Here is a 22724-nt window from a genome sequence, read left to right as displayed (position 1 = left end):
GGAAATACCAACTTCGCTAATTGATCACCCGGATAAACACGACAGAGCCACTTCCCACTTCTTGTATCTAGGCTTGGTGCTCTCCCAAAGCTTTATAGTTTACCCAGATTCATCAATTGTGAACATTTTGCCCCCTTTTTCTATTAATCTATTTATTCTATTTTCTATTTCATATTTATCTAATATGTCTTCTTTCTTTGAACCTTTTGAGAAAAGATGTGGAAATTATGCCCTAAATATTTCCAAGTGTATTTCCTAAGAATAAGGACATTCTCTTATGTAAATAACACAGTACAATTATCGGAATCAGGAAATTTAACACTGATAAAAAATACTCATCCAATCCATAGTCCATATTCAAATTTCATTAATTGTCTTAATAATATATTTTATAGCAGTAATTATTCCTAGTCCAGGATCTAATTTAGGATCATACACTGCATTTAATGATCATGTCTCTTTACTTTCCTTTGATCAGAAGGAGTTCCTTAGTTTTCTTTTTTTTGGGGGGGGGCAGGTTAGCCCTGAGCTAACATCTGCTGCCAATCCTCCTCTTTTTTGCTGAGGAATACTGGCCCTGAGCTAACATCTGTGCCCATCCTCCTCTACTTTATATGTGGGATGCCTAATCACAGCATGGCTTGCCAAGTGGTGCCATGTCTGCATCCGGGATCCGAACCAGCAAACCCCGGGCCGCCAAAGCAGAAAATGTGCTTAACCACAGTACCACCAGGCTGGCCCCATTCCTTAATTTTCTTGTCCTTCATGGTCTTGTTATTTTTTAAGAGTTTATACCAGTTATTTTATAAAATGTCTTTCAATTTGGGCTCCCTGATATTTTCCTTACATTCAGATTCATGTTATACACTTTTGACAGCATTGATTCAGTACGTAACATCAGGAGGCACATGATACTTGTCCCAATATAGGTGATGTTACTCTTGATCACTTGATGTGATATGGTCTGTTGGTTCGCAAATTGGTCCCCATACACCGAGGGCAAGGAGAGACAGAAGAAAGGGGCATACCACTCTAGGTTGGTAGGTGGCAGGTTTACTAGGAAAGGGAACTTACATACAAGGCTTGCTTTAGGTGGCTGCAAGACAAGTAGACTTTCATACTCGCCTGCCAGGATCTTGAAAGTTAATATAGAGGCCTTAACTGGGTTCAGTCATGCATTCAGTCCAGATGGTCTCAATAACACTTTACTGTCTCAAGGCTACATCCTTGGAACAGCTCCCACTGTGGGAACGTTGGGCAGAATGTACATTCCAAGGACATGGGAGGGGGTGAGGGGCCTCTGATTGCCTGGGTCCAGCTAGAGGGTCAACCTGTGGTCATGTCCTCTCGATGACCTTCTCCAACATGCTGCAAGTTTATCATTGTGAAGTTACTATTTTTTCCCTTTGTAATTAATAAGTAATTTTTAGGTAGATACTTTGACTCTATGTAAATATCCCATTCCTCATCAAAGTGTCACCCATTAGTCTTAGCAAATAATCTTTTAAAAATCTAAATCTGATTGTATCACTCCCCTGCTTCAAATAATCCAATGATTTCTTAGTATACTTTCACAACTTTTAGGGAACTAAGACCCTCTCAGTTGCCTAGGTCATAATTCTCGTAGTCTTTCTCAACTCTTCTTTCTCACTCTCCACGTTGTCAACAAGGTCCATCCGTTCTACTTTCTGAATATTTCTTATTTCTCGCTGCTCCTCTTTGTCCTGGTGCCCTAGAATCAGTTCAAGGCCTTGCCAATTAGTTCTGGCCTTGTCTATTTAAATATCGTTCTATCTGCTCCGACTGGTTTAACCCTCATTTTTTTCTGAACTATACTTCGAATTGCAACCTGAAAGATCTTTCTAAAACCGAATATTTGACATTGAAACGTTCATGTTTATATAACAAAGCCCAACTAATAAGTTTCAGAAATGCAGAACAGAAAACCTGGGGGTGTGAGGAGGGGGTATCAAGGAAATCATGTAAGAAAATTTCTCAGAAATGAAGGATATGAGTTTCCAGATTGAGAGAGCCTGGCAAGGTCTGGAGAGAACCGTGAAGCCATTGCTCCAGCTCACCGTTGCTATGTTGAAATATGACTTTCATGTTGCTAGATATCCTGATTTCTTTAAAACGAAGATAAATCAAAAGGTTAGTGGAAACTCTCCTAATTTTTAAATGATGGATGAAATTGAAAAAAGAAATAGATCCACACAAACATGAGAAGTACAGGGGCACCCGTAGGTTCGACTGTAGTGTGTGTGAAGAACACTTGGGAGTGTGGAGTCTGATAAAGCAGGACCGACAGGATGATTTTAGAGCTGTAGGCCAGGCTGGAATCAGACTTTTGCTACCTCTTGGCTGTGCGACCATGGGATGGAGCTTGCGTCCTCATTTGCAAAAGGAGATGAACAGGGGCCCACCTTACAGTGCTGTAGTGAAGGGTTCACGTATGCAAAGTGCTTATCACTGAGCCCACCACTGGCAGAAGACGAGACTCTTGATTGCGAGGAAATGGGGGCATTGTCTGGAAACGTGGAGGGGGTAGGTAGGCGGAGCGATCAGCGGAAGGGGTGGGTGAGGGTTCCGAGTGGCGCCCCACTAGGCCGCAGCTCTGCTCCGGGGAAGAGACGGCCCCGGGGAAGCCAGATTTCTTTCCAGGAGCCGCAGCTCAGCCTAGGGTGACCAGACCGCTGCGGGGCTCGAACCCCGCGAAGCTTTTGAACCTTCCCCCGGACGCGCCCGCGGCGCGCTCCGCCCCGGAAACCCGCCTCCTGCCAGCTTGGCGCGCTTTTGAAACAGCCTCTATTCTATTTCGTGTACGTTTCACAGGGTCCCGGCCGCTCCGGGAGCTTGGTTTGCGCGCACTAAACCTACGGCCTTCAACCCCTTGCAGCGATGAAGAGGACCCGAGAGGAGGTGGACGCGACGCTGCAGATCGCCAAGCTGAACGCGGCCGAGCTGCTGCCTGCGGTGCACTGCCTGGGCTTCGGCCCCCGGGCCAGCGGCGCCGGCGGCGGTGACTTCTGCCTGCTGGAGCTGGAACCCGCGCTGTGCCAGCAGCTGGAGGCAGGACACAGGTGCGCCGGGGCCCAGGTCTGCTGCGCCTCCAGCCTGGTGCCAGCTATTTTCTGATTTGTTCCGCGGAGAAACGCAGGATCAGGAAACTGGGCCAGAGAGGTGCATTGATTTGACAGGGAGGGGGTCACAGCTGGCTGGTGGCCTGATACCAGCACGCTGCCTTTTCCTGAGAATTCCACACCACTGCTAGGCCTTCCGGTTAGCTGGACTGAGGTGATAAATAGCACTGGTCCAGCTGATCTTGGAGGCCTGTGTTAGCGGAAACAAGTCAAGATATATAACCTCAGTGAAGTTTTGAAGATGCCAGGGACTGCACAGGTCACTTTGCCATTCTACCTTACAATCCAATGGTAATATCTAATGTTTACAGAGTTCTTCTTGCCTTCTACATCTATTTATTTTACTCAGAAAATAGGTAGTACTGTAAGGGAATAAGTTTAAAGCCGTTTTACAGACATGGTCATTGTGGGAGACCCTCAAAAATCAGACTTGCTTGGGGTCTCTCAGTGGGGATCTGAAGCTGTTTCTAACTCTAGGTCAGCCTCACATTTGCTGCAAGACCACGAGTTAGAAAACATAGTCAAAGGAGAAGTCTAGAGAATCATTCTCTCTCTGAACCTCGTGCAGTCCCAACGCCTGGCGATTAGGAGTTAGGCGCTTTGGTTTGATTGTCTTCTGTCCTGTTGTTCCTCCAACATCTGTGTTTTATTAGGTAGTTTGTTCTCTTGTAGCTTCCTTTAACTGAACCCTTTAGGCTGTCTTTCAGTTCTCATATTTTACTCATCAACAGTATTACAGTTAACTGGCCAGTTTTCAGATGCTCGCCACAGAGTATCTTTATGGGAGCTGACACACAGCGGTTTTCATCCCAGCTGAGCAGGCAGGGATTTGAGAAAGGACTTCAGGTGTGGAGACCTTCTTTTTGTCCAGCTATAGTTAATTTAGCCGGCAAAAACCAGAAGGACCTGGAAACGTGTGTTTTGTTTTTTTTTTAAGATTTTATTTTTTTCCTTTTTCTCCCAAAGCCCCCAGGTACATAGTTGTGTGTGTTTTTTTTTTTTTTAGTTGTGGGTCCTTCTAGTTGTGGCATGTGGGGTGCCACCTCAGCATGGCCTGATGAGTGGTCCCATGTCCTCGCCCAGGATTTGAATTGGCGAAACCCCGGGCCTCCGAAGCAGAGCGCACGAACTTAACCACTCGGCCATGGGGCGGCCGTGTGTTTTAAACTGTGGAAAAGTGTGTTTTAAGATTTTTTTGCAGGGGGAGGGGTAGTTGTTCTAAACCAAGTATTTCAAAGCAGGGATAGTGCAATTTAGAAATAATTGTTAAAAAGTAGGTACTTGGGACTATTAATTGTTGTTAGCACCAGGAAAGTAAAAAACCTCTTTTATTCTTTTCAGTTAAACGAAGTCTTAGTTTTAAAAAAATGTTTGCACAGCCTTCTATTTCAGGTTTTTTATTATTTATTTAAAAGAAGTGAATTGTATACAGGAGAGTTAAAGGCTTTATAGGCCAGGAAAACCACTAGGACCAACTCCTTTGTTGTCATCTCCATCATCTTTGTCTTTTGTCTTCTTCCTCCTCATCCTCCTCACTTTCATCCTTCTTGATTTTTTTCACCTGTGATAAACTCCCTTTGTCAGAGTCTTCGCTTAGTCTAGGTTGTAAACATGTCTTTTTTCATTCAGCATTGCAGCCTTTCTACAAGGTCCCACTTTCTTTGCAACATAGCTGATGGTTAGGCCAGGATGTGCTCTTTTGATATTTGGGGGTACTCAGAATGAACCAAGAAGAACCACTCTTGGGTGGGTACCAGGGTCAGTAGCTTGGTCATCTTCTGGGAGCTTGTTAGAAATGCAGAATTCTAGGTCCCATCCCAGACCTGCTGAATCTTGATCTGCTTTTTCTTTTCCTTCTTCTCCCCAAAGCTCCCCAGTACATAGTTGTATATTCTAGTTGCAGGTCCTTCTGGTTGTGCTATGTGGGACACCGCCTCAGCATGTCCTGATGAGTGGCACTATGATCCCATCCATGCTATGATCGATCTGTGCCCAGGATCCAAACCAGCGAAACCCTGGGCCACTGAAGCGGAGCTTGTGAACTTAACCACTTGGCCTCGGGGCTGGCCCCTTGTTCTGCTTTTTAACAAGATTCCTTAAGGTGCTATGCCTAAATTTGATAAGTACTACTTTAGCATGGTTTAGAAAATTGTGACATCTTGACAGAAGCTTCTGGCTGCTTTGTCTTGTGCTGTTCCCGGCAGTTTGCATGAAGATGCCATGTGGTGACATTTGGCCTGTTGGCCTCTTTGGATCTTTCTTGCTCATGTTGAGTTATTTTTCCTTAGTGAGGCCACCTGGTGCCCCTCTGACTCTCAACTGGTCCAGTCCTTGCTCTGTGGAGCCCATCATTGTGCCAGGGCTGTGACAGCAGGGGCCAGACACAGCCTCAGGACTTAATTTTAAACTGTGCAAGCCTAGAGGATTTTGGAACGGTTTATAATGAAGATATATATCGTTGGTGTCTCAGTAAACCATGTATTTTCTTTCCTCATTTTCCTGCAGTCTTGTGATTCGTGGTGATAAAGATGAGCAGGCTGTGCTGTGCAGTCAAGACAAAACATATGACCTGAAAATAGCAGACACTTCCAATATGTTGCTTTTTATCCCTGGTTGTAAAACTCCAGACCAGCTGAAGATGGAAGAAACACACTGTGACATTATTCACACTGAGGTACTGTTTTCTGTCTCCTGATTTATATGAGAATGACAACATGTGCTAATCTTGCTTTTAATTAAAAACTTTAGGTATGAAATGTGTTATCACAGGGAATCTGAGAAGTTCTCAAATGAAATTTGAAATTTCTCAGCATTATTTATTTTTTTGGTTTGGAGTCTTGTGAAGTTGTCTTTATTTCCCCTATTTTAAGTCCCAGACAACTTGATCATTTTCTGCAACATAGAAATTTGTGATTAGGTGATTCGTTCTAAAAATTTTGTTTATTTTTAGTAAGTTTTGCTGTGGATATGTTTTGCAAGGAGACTCCCTCAAACCGTGGCTAGTGCATTATGTGATGTTTATTGAGGCAGAGAAATGAGGAAATTTGAGTTTTTGAGGGAAATATATTTCTCAGCTTTGCAGTTGGTTTCGTTCATTACTATCTATAGCTATGTATAACAAACTCTTAATTATTTTGGAGACTACTGATGACAAGTACCAAACAAAACTCTCCATCCTGGCTAGATTGTTACATGTACAACAATCAAAGCACAGCCATTAATTCTGTAGAATGACTTTAGGCCAACTACTTCCTTAATGATAGAACTTAAATAGAAATAAGGGAAAATACTGGGAAATTTCAGTGATTCATATGATGTTGCTAGAACAGAAGAACTTCCAGTAGATATTGTATTTTGGCTTTTGTAGGGTTATGTCTTTCATTGTAATTAATTAGAAATATTGGCAGTTGATCTTTTAGTAAAAGATATTATTTTTTCATCACCTAGCTGTTTTTGTGAGAGTAAAGCAACATCTGTGAGTACCTGTGAGCTCTCGTGATGGGAATTCTGTGTACTGAGACTGAATAAAACTTAATAAAGATCTACTAAACAAAGTTTTAATCTGTGATTGCATGTCACATGCCTAAAAGGGCTAGGTAAGGAATGCACATGAGCAAAGCAGGCTGGCATTGAAAAATGGTGGTGGATGCCCAGTCTCAGGAGTAATAGGGAATGGTGGGGTCTATGGCAAATTGGAGAGCACAGGCTACAAGTAGGTGGGTGGCCACTACTTGGCCTTGTGGGAGAGCAGGCCTCGCATTGCTAGATCTTCTGATTTCTTTTTTCCAAGTAAAGCCTGAAATTTAGATTTTGGTGGCACAATCTCCTAATTTTTCAATGTTGGCACATAGTTTAAACTCTGTACTAAACCCCACTTTCTTCCAACACAAAAGCTTACCCCAACATCTGTGTGTTGGATACAGCCAGCAGGCTGCCAATTTGTGAATTATGGAAGTCACTCTTTCTGGTTTGGTCCTTAAGCTCCTCATTTGAAGATCTTAGATTCAGAAGCATCTCCATCAGGCTCTGGGCCTTGTCTTGTCAATCAGGACTTATGCTAGTTTGAGTTTAGAAGCATCCCCTGCCCTTCCATTTTAGAGTTGGAAGGCACCTCAGGGATAATCCAGTTCAGCGTTTTTTTCCTTCTTTCATGTGAAACACTTATTGGACAGCTCTAAGAGCTAGACACTGGACAAGTCCTGAAGATACAGAGAGGGATAACAGATATTTAGCCATCATTTAGCCACTATCAACCGGATGTCTTTGAGGGGTAGGCCTCTCCCTCTTTCACATGTCCAATAAGGAATTAGCTGCAGTTCTAAATAGTTGAAAGTTCTTGCACTGAATAGAAGTCTTTCTTCCTTAACTTCTGCTTAGTTTTGACATCATGAGTAACACAGCACAAGGCTGCCCCCTCTTTAATATCCCTTCATTATTTGAAGACTGTGATAATGTCTCTTCTTTATTTTCTGTTATTTTGGCCTAAAAATACTCATTTTCTCTTGTTTCCACCTGACTTGCAGAAGTGTCACTATCCTGGTCATTCTTTTTTGGGAATACTCTAGTTTCCAGAATGTACTTGAGATATGGAGCTTAGTTATCAGTTCTCACTATGTTGACAGTGTCTTCTCGGGGTTTCAAAAGATGTTTCCTGAAGATGCTCATCCATCTGCTTGACATGGCTGGATGGGTGCCTTCTCAACAGAAAGCAGAAGACCTTGGCTCCCTTTTCTTGCTTCTTGTTGAGGGCAGATGGGTTGGTTGAAATTTTGTATGAAATTTTCTTTGAGAATGGCCCCTAAGAGGTTATGATATATTTGTAATTTCTAGATCTTTGGTTTTTCTAATAATTATTGGGAATTAAGAAGATGTAGACCCAAATTAAAGAAGCTAAAGAAACTTTTGATGGAAAATACCTATGAAGGACCTGACACTCAAAAAGAAAAGGACTCAACTCACTCAAAAGTAAGACTATTATTTTCATTGTTTTATTTGGAATTTTAAGAATAGAACTATAATTAGAGGCACTTAATGGTGACATTTTTCCTTTTAAAACTTTATATTGTGAAAATTTCAAACATATACCCAAACAGAAAGATCCCTATATATTCATCACTCAGTTGAACATTTATTAATATTCTGTTATTCTCATTTTTCTCTATCCCCTTGCTTCCTCCTACCTTTTTTTTTTCTTTTTCTGGAGTATTTTAAAGCAAATCCTAGCTATCCTGGTGATGATTGTACAGCTGAAAGCTTCTCATGTTCCTGACTATGAAATAATAGTTTTTTAGAGGTTAAATTACTGTTTTTTTTTAATGATTGGCACCTGAGCTAACATCTGTTACCAATCTTCTTCTTCTTTTTTCTTTTCCTTCTTCTCCCCAAAACCCCCTTGTATATTCTAGTTGTGAATGCCTCTGGTTGTGCTATGTGGGACACCACCTCAGCATGGCCTGATGAGCGGTGCCATGTCCGTGCCAGGATCGAAACCAACGAAACCCTGGGCCACTTAAGTGGAGTACGTGAACTTAACCACTTGGCCACGGGGCCGGCCCGTTGAATTGCTTTTTATTTAGTTAAAAATTATAATTAAGGGCTCTTGAGAAAAGGTGTTATGGAAATGGAAAGTATTCTTACTCTAATATCAGAATTGACTAATTCCTGAAGTATGGAAAAATATTTATAAACGAAGTAAAAAACTTTTTGAAGTTTTTAATGTAACTCAAAATGATAGCACTCAACTGGTATTCTGAAGACCATATTTGTATTAGAGGTTCTCTTTTTCTCCATTGACTGACTGATTTCCTTGTTTTTTTTTGTAACAGCTTTTTGGAGATATAATTCACATACAAAACAATTCACTCATTTTAAAATGTATAATCCAACGCTTTTTAGTACATTCACAGAGTTGTGTAATCATTACCATGATGAAGTTTAGAACATTTTCATCACCCCCAAAAGAAACCCTGTACCCTTCAACTGTTACCTTTCCCTCTTCCCTTTCCCACCTCACCCCTAGGCAACCAGTAATCCACTTTCTGTGTCTATTGATTTGTCTCTTCTGGACATTTCATGTGAATAGAATCATATAATATCTGGCCTTTTCTGACTGGCTTCTTTTGCTTAGCATGATGTTTTCAAGGTTCATGCATGTGGTAGCATATATCAGTTTATTCCTTTTTATTGCTGAATAATACCCCATTTTATGGACGTATCACATTTTATTCATCCATTCATCAGTTGATGGACGTGTGGGTAATTTCTGCTTTTTGCTTATTATGACTAACAGTGCTGTGAACATTCATGTACAAGTTTCTAGTACACCAATGTTTTCATTTCTCTTGTGTATGGAATTGATGGGTCTGGGGTGACTCTACATAACCTTCTGAGGGACTGCCAGACTGTTTTCCAAGGTGATGACACCGTTTTACATTCCCATTGCATAAGGGTTCTAATTTCTATACATCCTTGACAACACTTGTTTATCATCTTTTTTATATCCATCCTAGTTGGTTTGAAGTGGTCGCACTGTGGTTTTGATGTGCATTTCCCTAATGACTAATGATGTTGAGCATCTTTTCTTGTGCTTGTTGACTATTTATCTATCTTTGGAGAATGTGTATTCAAGAACTTTGCCCAATTTTTAATTGGGTTATTTGTCTTTTTATTACTGAGTTGTAAGGGAGTTCATTATACAGTCTAAATACAAGTCCCTTCTCAGATATATAATATGCAAAAATTTTTCTCCCATTCTATGGATTGTCTTTTCACTTGCTTGATTTTTTTTTTTTTGAGGAAGATTAACCCTGAGCTAATATCCACCTCCAATCCTCCTTTCTTTTTTTTGAGGAAGACTGGCCCTGAGCTAACATCTGTGCCCATCTTCCTCTACTTTATATGTGGGACGACTGCCACCATGTGGCTTGATAAGCCATGTGTAGGTCTGCACCTGGGATCCAAACCAGTGAACTCCAGGCCGCCGAAGTGCAGTGTGTGAACTTAACTGCTGTGCCACCAGGCTGGCCCATCACTTTCTTGATTTTTAAAAATTTTTTAAAAATTGTTATTTTTCCTTCTTCTCCCCAAAGCCCCCCAGTAGTAGTTGTATATTTTTGGTTGTGGGTCCTTCTAGTTGTGGCATGTGGGATGCTGCCTCAGCGTGGCTTGATGAGCGGTGCCAGGTCTGCCCCCAGGATCCCAACCAGCGAAACCCTGGGCTGCCAAAGCAGAGCACATGAACTTAACTACTTGGCCACGGGGCTGGCCCCCTTGATTTCTTTTTAATTGTGTAAATGTACATAACATAAAGTTTACCATTTTAACCATTTTTATGTGTATAGTTTTATGGCATTAAGTACATTCACATTGTTCTGCAACCATCACCACCATCCATCTACAGAAGTTTATCATCTTTCCAAGCTGAAACTCTGTACCCATTAGATACTAATTCTTCAATCTCCTTTGCCTTCCAGCCTCTGGCAACCACTATTCTACTTTCTGTCTCTGTGAATTTGACTACTTTAAATATCCCATGTAAGAGGAATCATACAATATTTGTCCTTTTTGTTGATGATGTTTTGAAGTACAAAAGTTTTTCATTTTGAAAAAGTCCAATTTATCATTTTTTCTTTTGTGTTTTTGGTACCATTTCTAAGAAACCATTGCCAAATCTGACATCACAAAGATTTACCCATATGTTTTATTTTCTTCTAAGATATTCACTGATTTTGTGTAGTAATCATTACACATTAACAAAAGAAACTGAGCTAGTATATAAATATTGCCTTAATCTGTTCTATGTATTTATTCCCCAAAATTCAATAAGTCCAGAGGCCAGCCCCATGGCCAAGTGGTTAAAGTTCTGCACGCTCTGCTTCCAAGGCCTGGGTTCACAGGTTCGGATCCCAGGTGTGGACCTACTCCACTCATCAGCCGTGCTGTGGAGGCATCCCATATACAAAGTAACGGGAGATTGGCACAGATGTTAGCTCAGGGCTAATCTTTCTGAAGCAAAAAAAAAAGAGGAGGATTGGCAACGGATGTTAGTTCAGGGTGAATCTTCCTCACAGACACCCAAAAAAATTCAATAAGTCTAAAAAATATTCTTCAAAGCCCTTAAAATGTTTTCTTTTTCTTGTTTCAGTATACAACTGAAGATTTGCTTAATCAAATTCAGGCAAGTGAGGAAGAAATAATGGCCCGATTACAAGTTCTAAATGCCTGTGAGATTGGAGGTAGCATTATTTACTATTATTATTAATAATGATGGAATTGGGTGTAATATGAGAGAGGGAAGTTTTTGGACATCTTCACCCTTTGCATATTGTATATTTAATCTTCTTTTGGGCTCAAAGATGATAATGTTTGTACTTTGGGGTGTGGGATAGAGATTACATGTGATCATCTTTGCTGAGGAGGTCAGTCTGCACCCAGTGACTTTAACCACTCCTTACAGGTCTTTTTCTTTGGATTAAGTGGTAATAGAAGAACCATGTTAGATCTAGAAAGGTCTTAAATATCAAGTAGCCTAATCTCAATGTTGTTTTTAATAGATGAGGAAGGGAAACTGACTTGTCCAGGGCTATGTGTTGAGTTAGTGGTAGGCTAAGGCATAGAACCCAGGTACTTGAACTCCTGATTCAGAATTAATTTAATAACCTCATTGTATTTCCAAATTGCTTGGAAGATGGGACTGTGTTTCTTCTTGTGATAACTCAACATATTCTTGAATATGTGTTAAGTAGTTTATATAATAAATCTGTGTAAAAGATATAGTAGTGTGTGTTGGTCTCAGGGGTTGACGGAGAAGCCCAGTAGTATCTTCTTCAGCGTTTTGACTAACTTCTGGAACTGGAGCTTTTTTTTCAGCATCTAGGCCTGCAGTACTACTTGAGTAGATGTTTTCGTGCATTTTTCAGCCCTCTTAAGCTTGCCCAGAGTAGCAGCTTAATTCTTCAACTGTGTGATAGGAAGAAGGAAATTGGCATGGGTTGGTAGATGTACTGTTCAACTGCTCACAATCTTCCAAGCAAGATTAGCTTTTGTGAGACCTTAACTCTCAAATGTGGCAAATTCTGCAGAGTAAAGCAACTGTACATGACTTTAGAACTAACTAGAAGCACTTAGTTCTTTCTTGTTCCTTGAGACATTTGGTTCTAAGCATAGGAAATAAAATTTTTTTTTAAAGATTTTATTTTTCCTATTTCTCTCCAAAGCCCCCTGGTACACAGTTGTATATTTTTAGTTGTGGGTCCTTGTAGTTGTAGCATGTGGGATGCCGCCTCAGCATGGCTTGATGAGTGGTGCCATGTCCACGCCCAGGATCCGAAACAGCGAAACCCTGGGCTGCCAAAGGGGAGAGCGTGAACTTAACCACTTGGCCATGGGGCCGGCTTGGAAATAAAGTTTTTAATTATGGATGCCTATTGCTAATAAGTATGGTATATGGGTACTATGAATGTTAAGGTTAAAAAAGAAACCAATGGATTTTATTCATTTATTCTACATTATTCACTTATTGTGTGGGGATGGATAAAATTTTGATGTGTAGGCGGGTGGTGCATAGATTATTCCTAGCTTTCTTTCTTAGCTTTAAATCACATGTTCCATTATTTAATGTTGCCTTTATTATTTCAGAATAAGGAGAGCAACATTCTGCCTTGGAAATGGTGGATGTGTACTTGATTTGTTTCTCCACGGGTGGTGGTAGTGCCTTCCATTATAAGATGGCATTTCAGAATCTTTCATGGGAATAGGGAAAGGTATTTTGATGCCCGGCCTATATTTTGCCACTGGTCCACATAGTACTTCTGAGTCTACTGTCTCTTGAATGACCTAGACTTGTTTATGAGCATGAGAACACCTTTGCAAGATAGCTTGAGATGAGAGTTCTAATCATGGCAGTTCCTCACAGTGGAGACTACCAGCTACAGATTTCCATGTTTCCACTTAGACTGATAAGATTATTCTGAAATAATTGAATATTCAAACACTTGAAAACAGTCAGAGTGTTAGTCATATGTAAAGTACTGTCTAAAACCCACTTGATCTCCCACAAGACGCAATTTGTAATGATTGGGAGAAAAGCAGAAAAAGCAGCATTGTTTATAAAGAAAACGAAGACTTTTAGTGTCTCTTTTTTGCAGTGGGCAAGAGTATGCTGCTGCTTTATCAGTGTTAGCCAATTAGTTTGCTTAAAAATCTTCTTTGGTAAATATAACTTTTGGAATTTGTAGGTTATTGGAGGATTCTTGAATTTGATTATGAGATGAAACTTCTGAATCATATAACTCAGCTTGTGGATTCTGAATCTTGGTCTTTTAGTAGAGTTCCTTTGAATACGTGCCTTCAGGAACTTGGACCATTGGAACCAGAGTAAGTATCTTAATCACTGTCCCTCCAGATTTCCTGAAGGGGAAGAATATTATTTTCCAGGGTGGAACTAAACCCAGGGCATAGACTATTTATATTTTGATATCCTATAGAAATTGAGAAAATACACATCTGATCAGGACTTGGGAGTTTTAGTCACTGGGGTGAATAAATGAGCATCATCTTTTTTTTTTCCGCTATAAAAAAATATAAAGAAATAATTATGTTTAAGCTATTTTATAATAATAAATGCATGCTTACATAATTCATGTAAAAATGTTTAGCATGGGGCCTGGCTCAGATTAGCTTCCCAGTATATTTTAGTTGGTTGCTAATGTAAAGTTTTACTTGGCAACCAAAATCACGTAGTATTTCTTTTTTTTTTAAATAGCTAATATTTATTTATTTATTTATTTAATTTACTTTTATTTATTTATTTTTTTGAGGAAGGTTAGCCCTGAGCTAACTGCTGCCAATCCTCCTCTTTTTGCTGAGGAAGACTGGCCCTGAGCTAACATCTGTGCCCATCTTCCTCTACTTTCTATGTGGGATGCCTACCACAGCATGGCTTGCCAAGTGGTGCCATGTCCACACCCAGGATCTGAACTGGTGAACCCCAGGCCACTGAAGTGGAATGTGCAAACTTAACCGCTGCGCCACCAGGCCCGCCCCACTTAGTATCTCAAATTTCAAATTTATATCTTAGTTTTTAGTTAGAAAAGATGTTTAAAATATGTATAAAAATGGTAACTTTTCAAATGAGGGTTTTATATTTTTCAGGGAAATGATTGAACACTGTCTTGAATGTTATGGAAAGAAATATATAGAGGAAGGTAAGGTTTCGAAAGTATTCTAATGGGTATTTTAACTCTTGTATGTTAAAAATTGGTATGCCTTTCAGAAGTATGTTCATGTTAAAAATAACTCCATGGGTTGTCGGAGGTAAGTTGTATATAATTCCTTCTGAGAAATTGCATTGAGGAAAAGGAAACATTAGCATTGTATTTAATTGTAAGAAGACAATATGAAACTATCTGATGATACCTTTTCTGTAGGTGAAGTTTATTTTGAATTGAGTGCTGATAAAATATGCAGAGCAACAGCGCAAATGCTGCTTCAGAATGCAGTGAAATTCAATCTCGCTGAGTTTCAAGAAGTGTGGCAACAGAGTGTTCCTGAGGGAATGATAACCAGTCTTGATCAGCTTAAGGTAACAGCAGTAGTGACTACTACCATAACTCAACAGGTTATCGTTAATTACTAGGTGAAGTGAAATTTGTATTAGACTTGAATTTGGAATCAATTTATTTTCCTAGACACCCATTAGGAGTGCACTATACATTCACTCCATCACAATGTCTTTTTAAAAAGACCCCAACACTTTATTGAAGTATAATTTACATATCATAAAATTTACCCTTTTAAAAAGAAGCTTTACTAAATTTACTGAATCATGCAGCCATCACCACAATCCAGTTTTAGAACATTTCCATCACCTCAGTAAGAGCCCTCAGGCTCATTGACAGTTAATCCTGGGTCCTACTCAGGATATCTCATTTCATTCCATTTCTGTCCATTTCCACCACCACCACCCTCGTCTGAACTGTCGTGATCTCCTGGCTCTGAACGGCAATGGCATCTCTAAGCAGACCTTCTGAACTTTTAATTTTGCCTGCCTCCAATCCATTCTCTGTGGTGTTCCTGGAAGGATCTTTTAAAAATGCCAGTCAGATTAGAAGAATGTCTCGCTTAAATCACTTTAATGGTTGCCCATTGCATTTAAGATATAAAATCCAGAATTCGTATCTTGGCCTCCAAAGATCTTCATGATCTTCCCTGTGGCTTCATTTCTTGCTGTTTCCTCTTCTGCTCACTGCATACCAGCCTTCTTTCAGATTTTCAAGATCATCAAGTGCTCTCCTACCTTAGAACCTTCACAAAAGCCTTTTTGTTCTAGAATGATCTTTAATTTCACCTGGATACCTCCTCATCTTTGAGTCACTTCATCAAGGAGGCCTTCACTCTAAAAAAAGCCCTCCTGTTTTTCTCTTCCATAGCACCCTGTATTTTTCCTTCCTGGCACTTATCACTTAGCTTTGGAAAAACGTTTAATTGTGTGGTTCCCCACTCTCTGCTTTGATAGAGTTTTGTTTACTGTTGTTTGCCAATATATAGCATGCTGCCTGGCATGTAGTATATGCTAAATAAGTATTAAATGAAAGGATTTGCTGAATATTTGCTGAATATTTACAGAGTTCCTTTTATGTCTGGGCACTATGCTAGATGCTGAGGAGAAAACATCACACAAGGTGCCATCAATGTCCTCAGCCTGGGGGCTGGCAATGGGGGCTACACATTACTGTATAAATTTGTTCTGACAATATAGAGTGATCTGTGCCATGGGAAGGGCATGCAGAGATATTATGGGAACAAAGGAAAGGGACTTATCCATCTGACGGGTGAATCAGGGGTGATTTTCTGAAGGAATGGATATTTTCGCTGCCAAGTTTGAAAAGATGAAGTATTTACTCTCTAGATGGAAGGGCAGAGACAAGAATCCAGGAAAGCATGTTCCAGGTTGTGGAGGTATAAAAGTTGGGGCATTGTTAGTAGGGGTGCATGACTGGAGTGAAAGGTGATGATGAGTTTGTGAGGGACGCCATGGACTGTGTGAAGGAATTTCAGCTCTTTCTAGAAAGCTCTTTGGAGCCATTTAGTGACATCAGTTCGAAGAGCTACCTGATGAGTTTTGCCTTTGGAAAGAACACTATGACAGTAATGAGGAGGGATAGATGGAAGGTTGATTGGATTATGAAAAAGAAGAACTGTCCAGGTTCTCAGCACTTGAATACGCCTAACTAAAAGAGTACTGACCAAAGAAATCCGTATTGGGAAATTGATAGAGAAATCTTTTTTTTCCTAAGCGATTGCTCATTTATTATTATTATTATTTTTTGGTGAGGAAGATGAGCCCTGAGCTAACATCTGTTACCAATCTTCCTCTTTTTTTTTTCTCCCAAAAGCCCCAGTACGTAGTTGTGTATCCCAGTTGTAGGTGATTCTAGTTCTTCTATGTGGGACACGGCCACTGCAAGACTTAATGAGTGGTGTGTAGGTCTGCGCCCAGGATCTGAACCAGTGAACGCTGGGCTGCTGAAGTGAGCACGTGAACTTAACCACTATGCCACCGGTCGGCCCCTGATAGAGAAATCTTGAGGCCTTAGAGTCTATAGAATTTAGTGACCACGTAGGTGTGGGGTTTGAGTAAGGGAATCTAGAATGATGCCTAGGTTTCCTGGTTTCCTAGGATAGTGGGACTGGAACAGGTTTGGGTGACAAACACAATGTGAGTTCATATATAGGTTTGGACATAGAGGTCTGGTGCTTGGAAGCAGGTTTGAGTTGTGGATACAACTATTACAATCATCAGCAAGTAAGAGGTAGTTGAAGTCACAAGTTTAGATGGGGTTATCTGGACAGTGATGGTGAAACAAGTAGAAGGATTAGGTTAGAGGCCCAGGGAACTGCAACATCAGTTAGGAAAATGATGAGATAGCGATTTGAGAGAGAGATTCAAAGAGGAAGGCGTAATCAACATTAACAAAGAAAATAGGGCTAGCAAGATGAATCTAAGAAAAGGGCCCACTGGATTTGGCAATGACAGGTCATCAGTGACCTTTATAACTAGAGCGGTCTTGATAAACTGATGGTGGTAAAAGCCACATTATAGAAGGGAAAAGAAGTCACTGCTTAAAGGAGGTCTTTTTATGAAAAAAGCTTTTGTAAGTCTCTGGGTGGTTTGTGTAAGTTTCATGTAGCTGACATTTTAAATGCCTTGGGCTTAGCTAAGCCTAAAAGTAAAAGAATGAGTCAGGGGCCGGCTCCATGGCTGAGTAATGGTTAAGTTCGTGTACTCTGCTTCCGTGGCACAGGGTTCGCTGGTTTGGATCCTGGGTGCGGACCTACATACTGCTCATCAAGCCATGCTGTGGCAGCAACTAGGGTATACAACTATGTACTAGGGCTTTGGAGAGAAAAAAAAGAGGAAGAAAAGAACTAGTCATATTTAAACATTAGACCATGACTTTAACTGCCCTTTCTCTTCTCATCTCTTATAGGGTTTAGCCTTGGTGGATAGACACTCAAGACCAGAAATCATATTTTTGCTAAAAGTAGATGATTTACCTGAGGACAATCAGGAGCGTTTTAATAGTCTATTCTCTCTAAGAGAGAAGTGGACAGAAGAAGATATTGCTCCATATATTCAGTGAGTAATTTATTCCAAAGGGATTTTGAGGGTTATTCTTTTTATAAAGTGTCTTTTTTAATTTACTTGTTATATATTATATATATTATTTATTTATTTACTTTTTATTTATTAATTCTTACAACACCATTTTTTTGGAGTATTCCCTGAGGATACTGCTTCCTTTGAAACTTTTTCAAGTGGTGGTTGTCTTCTCTATCATTCTCCATGGCTCCTGATCCTGGAGGTGGGGTGTGCATTATCTTTCTTCCTTACTATTGCTTCTAAAACCACTTCTCTGCTCCCCTCCCTGCAACCTGCAGCTCTGAGAAGGACAGTCTGACTATATACCCTACTATGACTCCAAGGCAAGCACCCCTCTCTGATTGCCACTTTCTGTCTTTCCTGCTGCCTTATTTTAACATTTTGGTAAATGCCAAGTGGCAGAAGAACAAATTAGCTCTGAAGTCACTATTTACGGGACCTCAAATCCACAGACACTGCCGCCTCTTCACTGGGTCTCGCCTCTCAAGTCCTCTCTTCTCTTACCCAGATTGGATTCCCTGGTCAGTCTCTATAACTTCTGCTGTGCGTGCTTTCCTCCCTTGGCCCTCTCTCCCTCTTGTCATACCCTCTGGCAAAAATCTACAAAGATTAAACCCAACTTTATGCTTACTCTATGCCAACACCTGGGCAGCTGAAATTTTCTGGAGAAAAATACACATTGGGGCTTGTCAGTCTCACTTAAGAATGTAAGTCGTCTTAAGTTTAAGAACTTAAGAACTTAACTTAGCAGGGTCCCTTGCAAGGCATTGTTTCCTCATCAAACTCTTCTACCCTTGGATCTCACTTTACGTCTTCTTTTTTCCTTTTATACCATCAATACCTCCTGTTTCCTCTTCACCCTCAGCTTGTGACCTTGTTTTTTGAGAAAATAGAAGCAGACAAGAAAAGACAAGAATAACTTTTTTCCCAGTGCCTTATCTGCCAGCCTCCTTGTGTCTGCACACACTTCCTTTGCAGTCCCTCCTGTATAATGCATAAACCGTCCCTGCTTCTAAGGCCAATCCTCCTTCTGTGCTACGTCCATCCCCTCTAACCTTGTTAAAGAGTTGTATCCTCCAGTTATCCCTTTCCCCCTATTATCAACATCTACCTGTCTACTGGATTATTCCCATGAACACATGCTATTCTGTAGTATTGCTCATCTTAAAAAACAACAACTTACTGGACCCCATGTCTTCTGCTCTCCTTCACAAGAAAATTCCTTCTAAAAGTTTATGTACTCACTTTCTGCTTCTTTGTCTCCCATTCTTTCCTAACCCAATGACATCTCCTTAATCTAAGGATATCCATCTTCCTACAATCAGTGGTCAGTAGTCTGTCCTTGCTTACTTGGCCTCTTAGCACTGTTTGACGCAGTGGACCACTTCCTACTTGAAACACACCGGTTTCCTCCCCTCTCCCTGAGGCAGCTCCTTTTCTGTCTTTCTTGCTGATGTCTCCTTCTTCTTCCCAATCTTTAAATGTCTGAGTGCTCTAAGACTCTATTCTTCTTTGTTTTTAAAGATTGGCACCTGAGCTAACATCTGTTGCTAATCTTTTTTTTTTCTTTCTTTCTTCTTCTTCTCCCCAAAGCACCCCAGTACATAGTTGTATATTCTAGTTGTAGGTCCTTCTGGCTGTGCTATGTGGGACAGCGTCCCAGCATGGCTTCACGAGTGGTGCCATGTCTGTACCCAGCATCCAAACTGGCGAAACCCTGGGCCACCAAAGCAGAGAGCATGAACTTAACCACTTGGCCATGGGGCTGGCCCCTAGGACCCTATTCTTGACCATCTTCTCTTCTGTTTATATTTTTTTCCTTGGTCCCCTCATTAGGCCTGGATTTAAATTTAGTGACTGCCTAATTTTATCTTCATATTGACCTTTTCCCTGAGCTTCAGATTCTTAAATATCTAGCTGCGTAATTAACATTTCCACTTGGATATCTAATAGGAATTTCAAAACTGACATGCTCATAACGGAACTGTTGATTCTTCCTGTCCGAATCCCATTTTCCTCATCTCAGTTAATAGCACTACCATTAATCCAGTTACTCAAGCAAAAAGTCGAGGAATCATCCTTGTCTTTTCCTTCTGTTACCCCCTGGTTCAAACTATGAGCAAATCCTGATGGATGCTCTTGTACCTGCCTCTGAAGTAGTCTCTCTACTTCTATTTTTGCCCCCTTCCCCTCACCCCCATTTTTAAACTTTTTATTTTGGAAAATTTTAAACATTCAAAAGTGACAACATAATATAATGAACCCTCCATGTACTCACCACCCAGCTTCCATAATCATCAACTCATTGCCTCCATTATTTAAAACTTAGATCACATTATGCTTTTCCAAGATTGAAACCCTCCTCGTGGCTTCCCATTATACTTAGAATTAAATCACAACTCCTTTCCATGTTCTTCAAGCACCTACATGATCTTGCCCTTGCCTCTTCACCAGCTTATGTCCTTCTATTCTTCCCTCCTCTCATTATGTTCCAGTCACAGTCTTCTCTTCTGGCTTATAGAAGAGGAGGCTAACATTCAGGGGTAGGTAACCTAGACAAGCTCACACAGGTAGTCTAGTATGCAGGTTCTAGTGGAGTCTAGACCCCTCTGTATCACATTGCTTGTATTTCTAATTGGGAGGCTGTGTGATATAATGGGAAAAACATGGAATTTGAAGTCACACAGATATGGCTGCAAAATTTGGCTCTATCCTTTACTACGTGAGCCTCAGTTTTTTCATATCTAATATAGGATTAAATAATACATCACTCCTACTATTATTGTGAAGTTTAAATGAGTTAGTACATATAATGTGCCTACTTCAATTAAGGCTTAGTAACCGCTCCCTATTTTCTCTCTCTCCCATATACATACACCCTTAAGCTTGGAAGGATGGATTTAGGGGAAAGAGATAAAAATTAGTACTGTGACTGTTATGTGCCCTAAAATATTCATGCTATTTAATTTTGTATTGTTCCCACAGAGACTTGTGTGGCGAGAAGCAAACCATAGGTGCATTACTCACTAAATATTCTCGATCTTCGATGCAAAACGGTGTTAAAGTTTATAACTCAAGAAGACCCATTTCTTAAAAGAACAACAGTCTGTTCCTTGGGACTAAAGTTGCTAGTTATAAGAGAAAGATTCTTTTATGTATTTGTATTTCAGACTTATAAACATCTACTGCTTTGAGGCATTTTTCTCCTCCTCCTAAGCATTTAGAAACTACTGCTCTTTTTTTCCTTTAATAGGATATTTCTCTATCTTTCAAGTTATGTTTGTATTATGCATACAGTGTAAACAAGGACAAAAGAAAATGTTTTTACCTGTATTTTGTATCTCTCTGTGTCTATACAATTTTATTTATAGAAAAAGAGTTCTGCCTTTTTTATATTTAAAATTACATTTCTTTATTTAGGGTTTGATCTTCTAATCATTAATAAATTTAAAAGTTTTTTCTGAGAACTAAATAGTAATAGTTTCCCAAAAGAGAATTATTTATTCACTTAATTCGTCATTTCTTAAATGAGTTTCCCTCCACTTTCAACCTTCCATCAAAAAAGAAAGTCACTACATGCTATCAGTTATTTAAATTAGTTGTTTGCATTGATGAAATTGGCTTGATAATTGCTTCTGTTGCTGGGCTGGTACAGACATGCACTTTGGGATGAAATGGATTTGATCCTCAAGCCTACGTGAAGAATACTAACAGAGCAGTTTATGACCCTATAATGGAGAATACTGACACAGGTAATACTCACTAGAAAACTACAAGTAATTTCTAGTTGGTTTTGGGATGCTTGATAAAGTTCTTTCATAATTTTATTTTACTAATTGTTTTTGTTTAGGCCAATATTAATTTTAACTTAGCTAATGAATTTGTCACCAGGACAGTTTGAAAGGGTAGGCCAAAGTTAAATCCAGACCAAGGTTAAAAATGACGTTAATAGAGCCAGCCTTGATGGCCTCACGGTTAAAGTTCACCCAGCTCTGCTTTGGCAGCCCAGGTTTTGTTCCGGCAGGGAACCACACCACTCATCTGTCAGTAGCCAGGCTGGGGCTGCAGCTCACATGGAAGAACCCAAAGAACTTACAACTATACACAACTAGTATTGGGGCTTTAGGAGAGTTAAAAGGAAGAAAAAAGGAAGATTGGCAATAGATGTTAGCTTAGGGCAACTGTTCCCCTGCCAAACAGAAAAAAGATTTGATGGATAATCCACAATTAACTAACCAAGATTTAACTGTTACTTACAATTGTTTTATTCTCATGCACATGAAATGCACATACCATGGCTTCAAAATTTGTCCTGTCTCTCAATAAATTTCTCTGCATCTATGTGGATTATTACTTTTTTAAATAAATACTGAGGCAGCAGTGCCTAGTTTGAGTTGGACTACCTGGGGTCTAATCACATATTTTACTGCTTAAATTACTAGGGTCCAGTGAGTTTACGGTGTCTGTTCACAGCAGACCAGAGGCACACCCCTCCCCCTGCTCCCAGGAGACTGCCCAGTTACGATTCCACAGTCCTGGACTTCCCAACCCTTGTCCCCATACTCCTCAACGTGCTTGTGCCAGACGTTTACTCTTCCAAAATGTAAATGTTTCCTCCTTTCCTTCCTGCTCTTCTCAACTCACCCAGTAAATATTCGCGTCGGCTTCTCTAAATTTGCACAGCCCTCATCCACTGCACGCACACGGAGAGGCACAAAACGCCACTGTTACCGCGTAAGCCCCGCCCCCCACACAAAACTTCCGGCTCCGCCCCCTTTCGCCGACCCACTTCCGCTGACGCCGGGGGTCAGAGGTGACAGGCAAGATGGCTGACGGGCTCCGTGAACTGTTGTCGAGACGAGCATCTCCGTGACAGGACCTCGGCGAGGGCGGCTGAGGGAAGCCGAGTCAGGGCGCGAGTT

The 22724-nt window shown here is 40.5% G+C and overlaps 1 protein-coding gene across 1 annotated transcript; it reads left to right on the top strand.

The window, feature by feature from the left end:
- The first annotated feature begins 2575 nt into the window (after positions 1-2575).
- Positions 2576-22141, top strand: DSCC1 (DNA replication and sister chromatid cohesion 1). The gene is made up of 9 exons (XM_014867703.3): positions 2576-3080; positions 5646-5814; positions 7971-8105; positions 11284-11374; positions 13376-13514; positions 14292-14344; positions 14567-14721; positions 17630-17778; positions 20788-22141. The coding sequence occupies exons 1-9, from the start codon at positions 2899-2901 to the stop codon at positions 20894-20896; spliced, it is 1182 nt and encodes a 393-aa protein (XP_014723189.1). The 5' UTR covers positions 2576-2898; the 3' UTR covers positions 20897-22141.
- Positions 22142-22724: the final 583 nt, after the last annotated feature.

The sequence above is a fragment of the Equus asinus genome, chromosome 12, assembly GCF_041296235.1.
Source record: "Equus asinus isolate D_3611 breed Donkey chromosome 12, EquAss-T2T_v2, whole genome shotgun sequence".
NCBI lineage: Eukaryota > Metazoa > Chordata > Mammalia > Perissodactyla > Equidae > Equus > Equus asinus.
This window is presented reverse-complemented; position numbering and strand designations above follow the sequence as displayed.

Coding starts and splice junctions, on each gene's coding strand:
- DSCC1 (XM_014867703.3), top strand. CDS start 2,899: ATGAAGAGGACCCGAGAGGAGGTGGACGCGACGCTGCAGATCGCCAAG. Junction 3,081..5,645: donor CAGCTGGAGGCAGGACACAG/GTGCGCCGGGGC, acceptor ATTTTCCTGCAG/TCTTGTGATTCGTGGTGATA. Junction 17,779..20,787: donor GATATTGCTCCATATATTCA/GTGAGTAATTTA, acceptor TTGTTCCCACAG/AGACTTGTGTGGCGAGAAGC.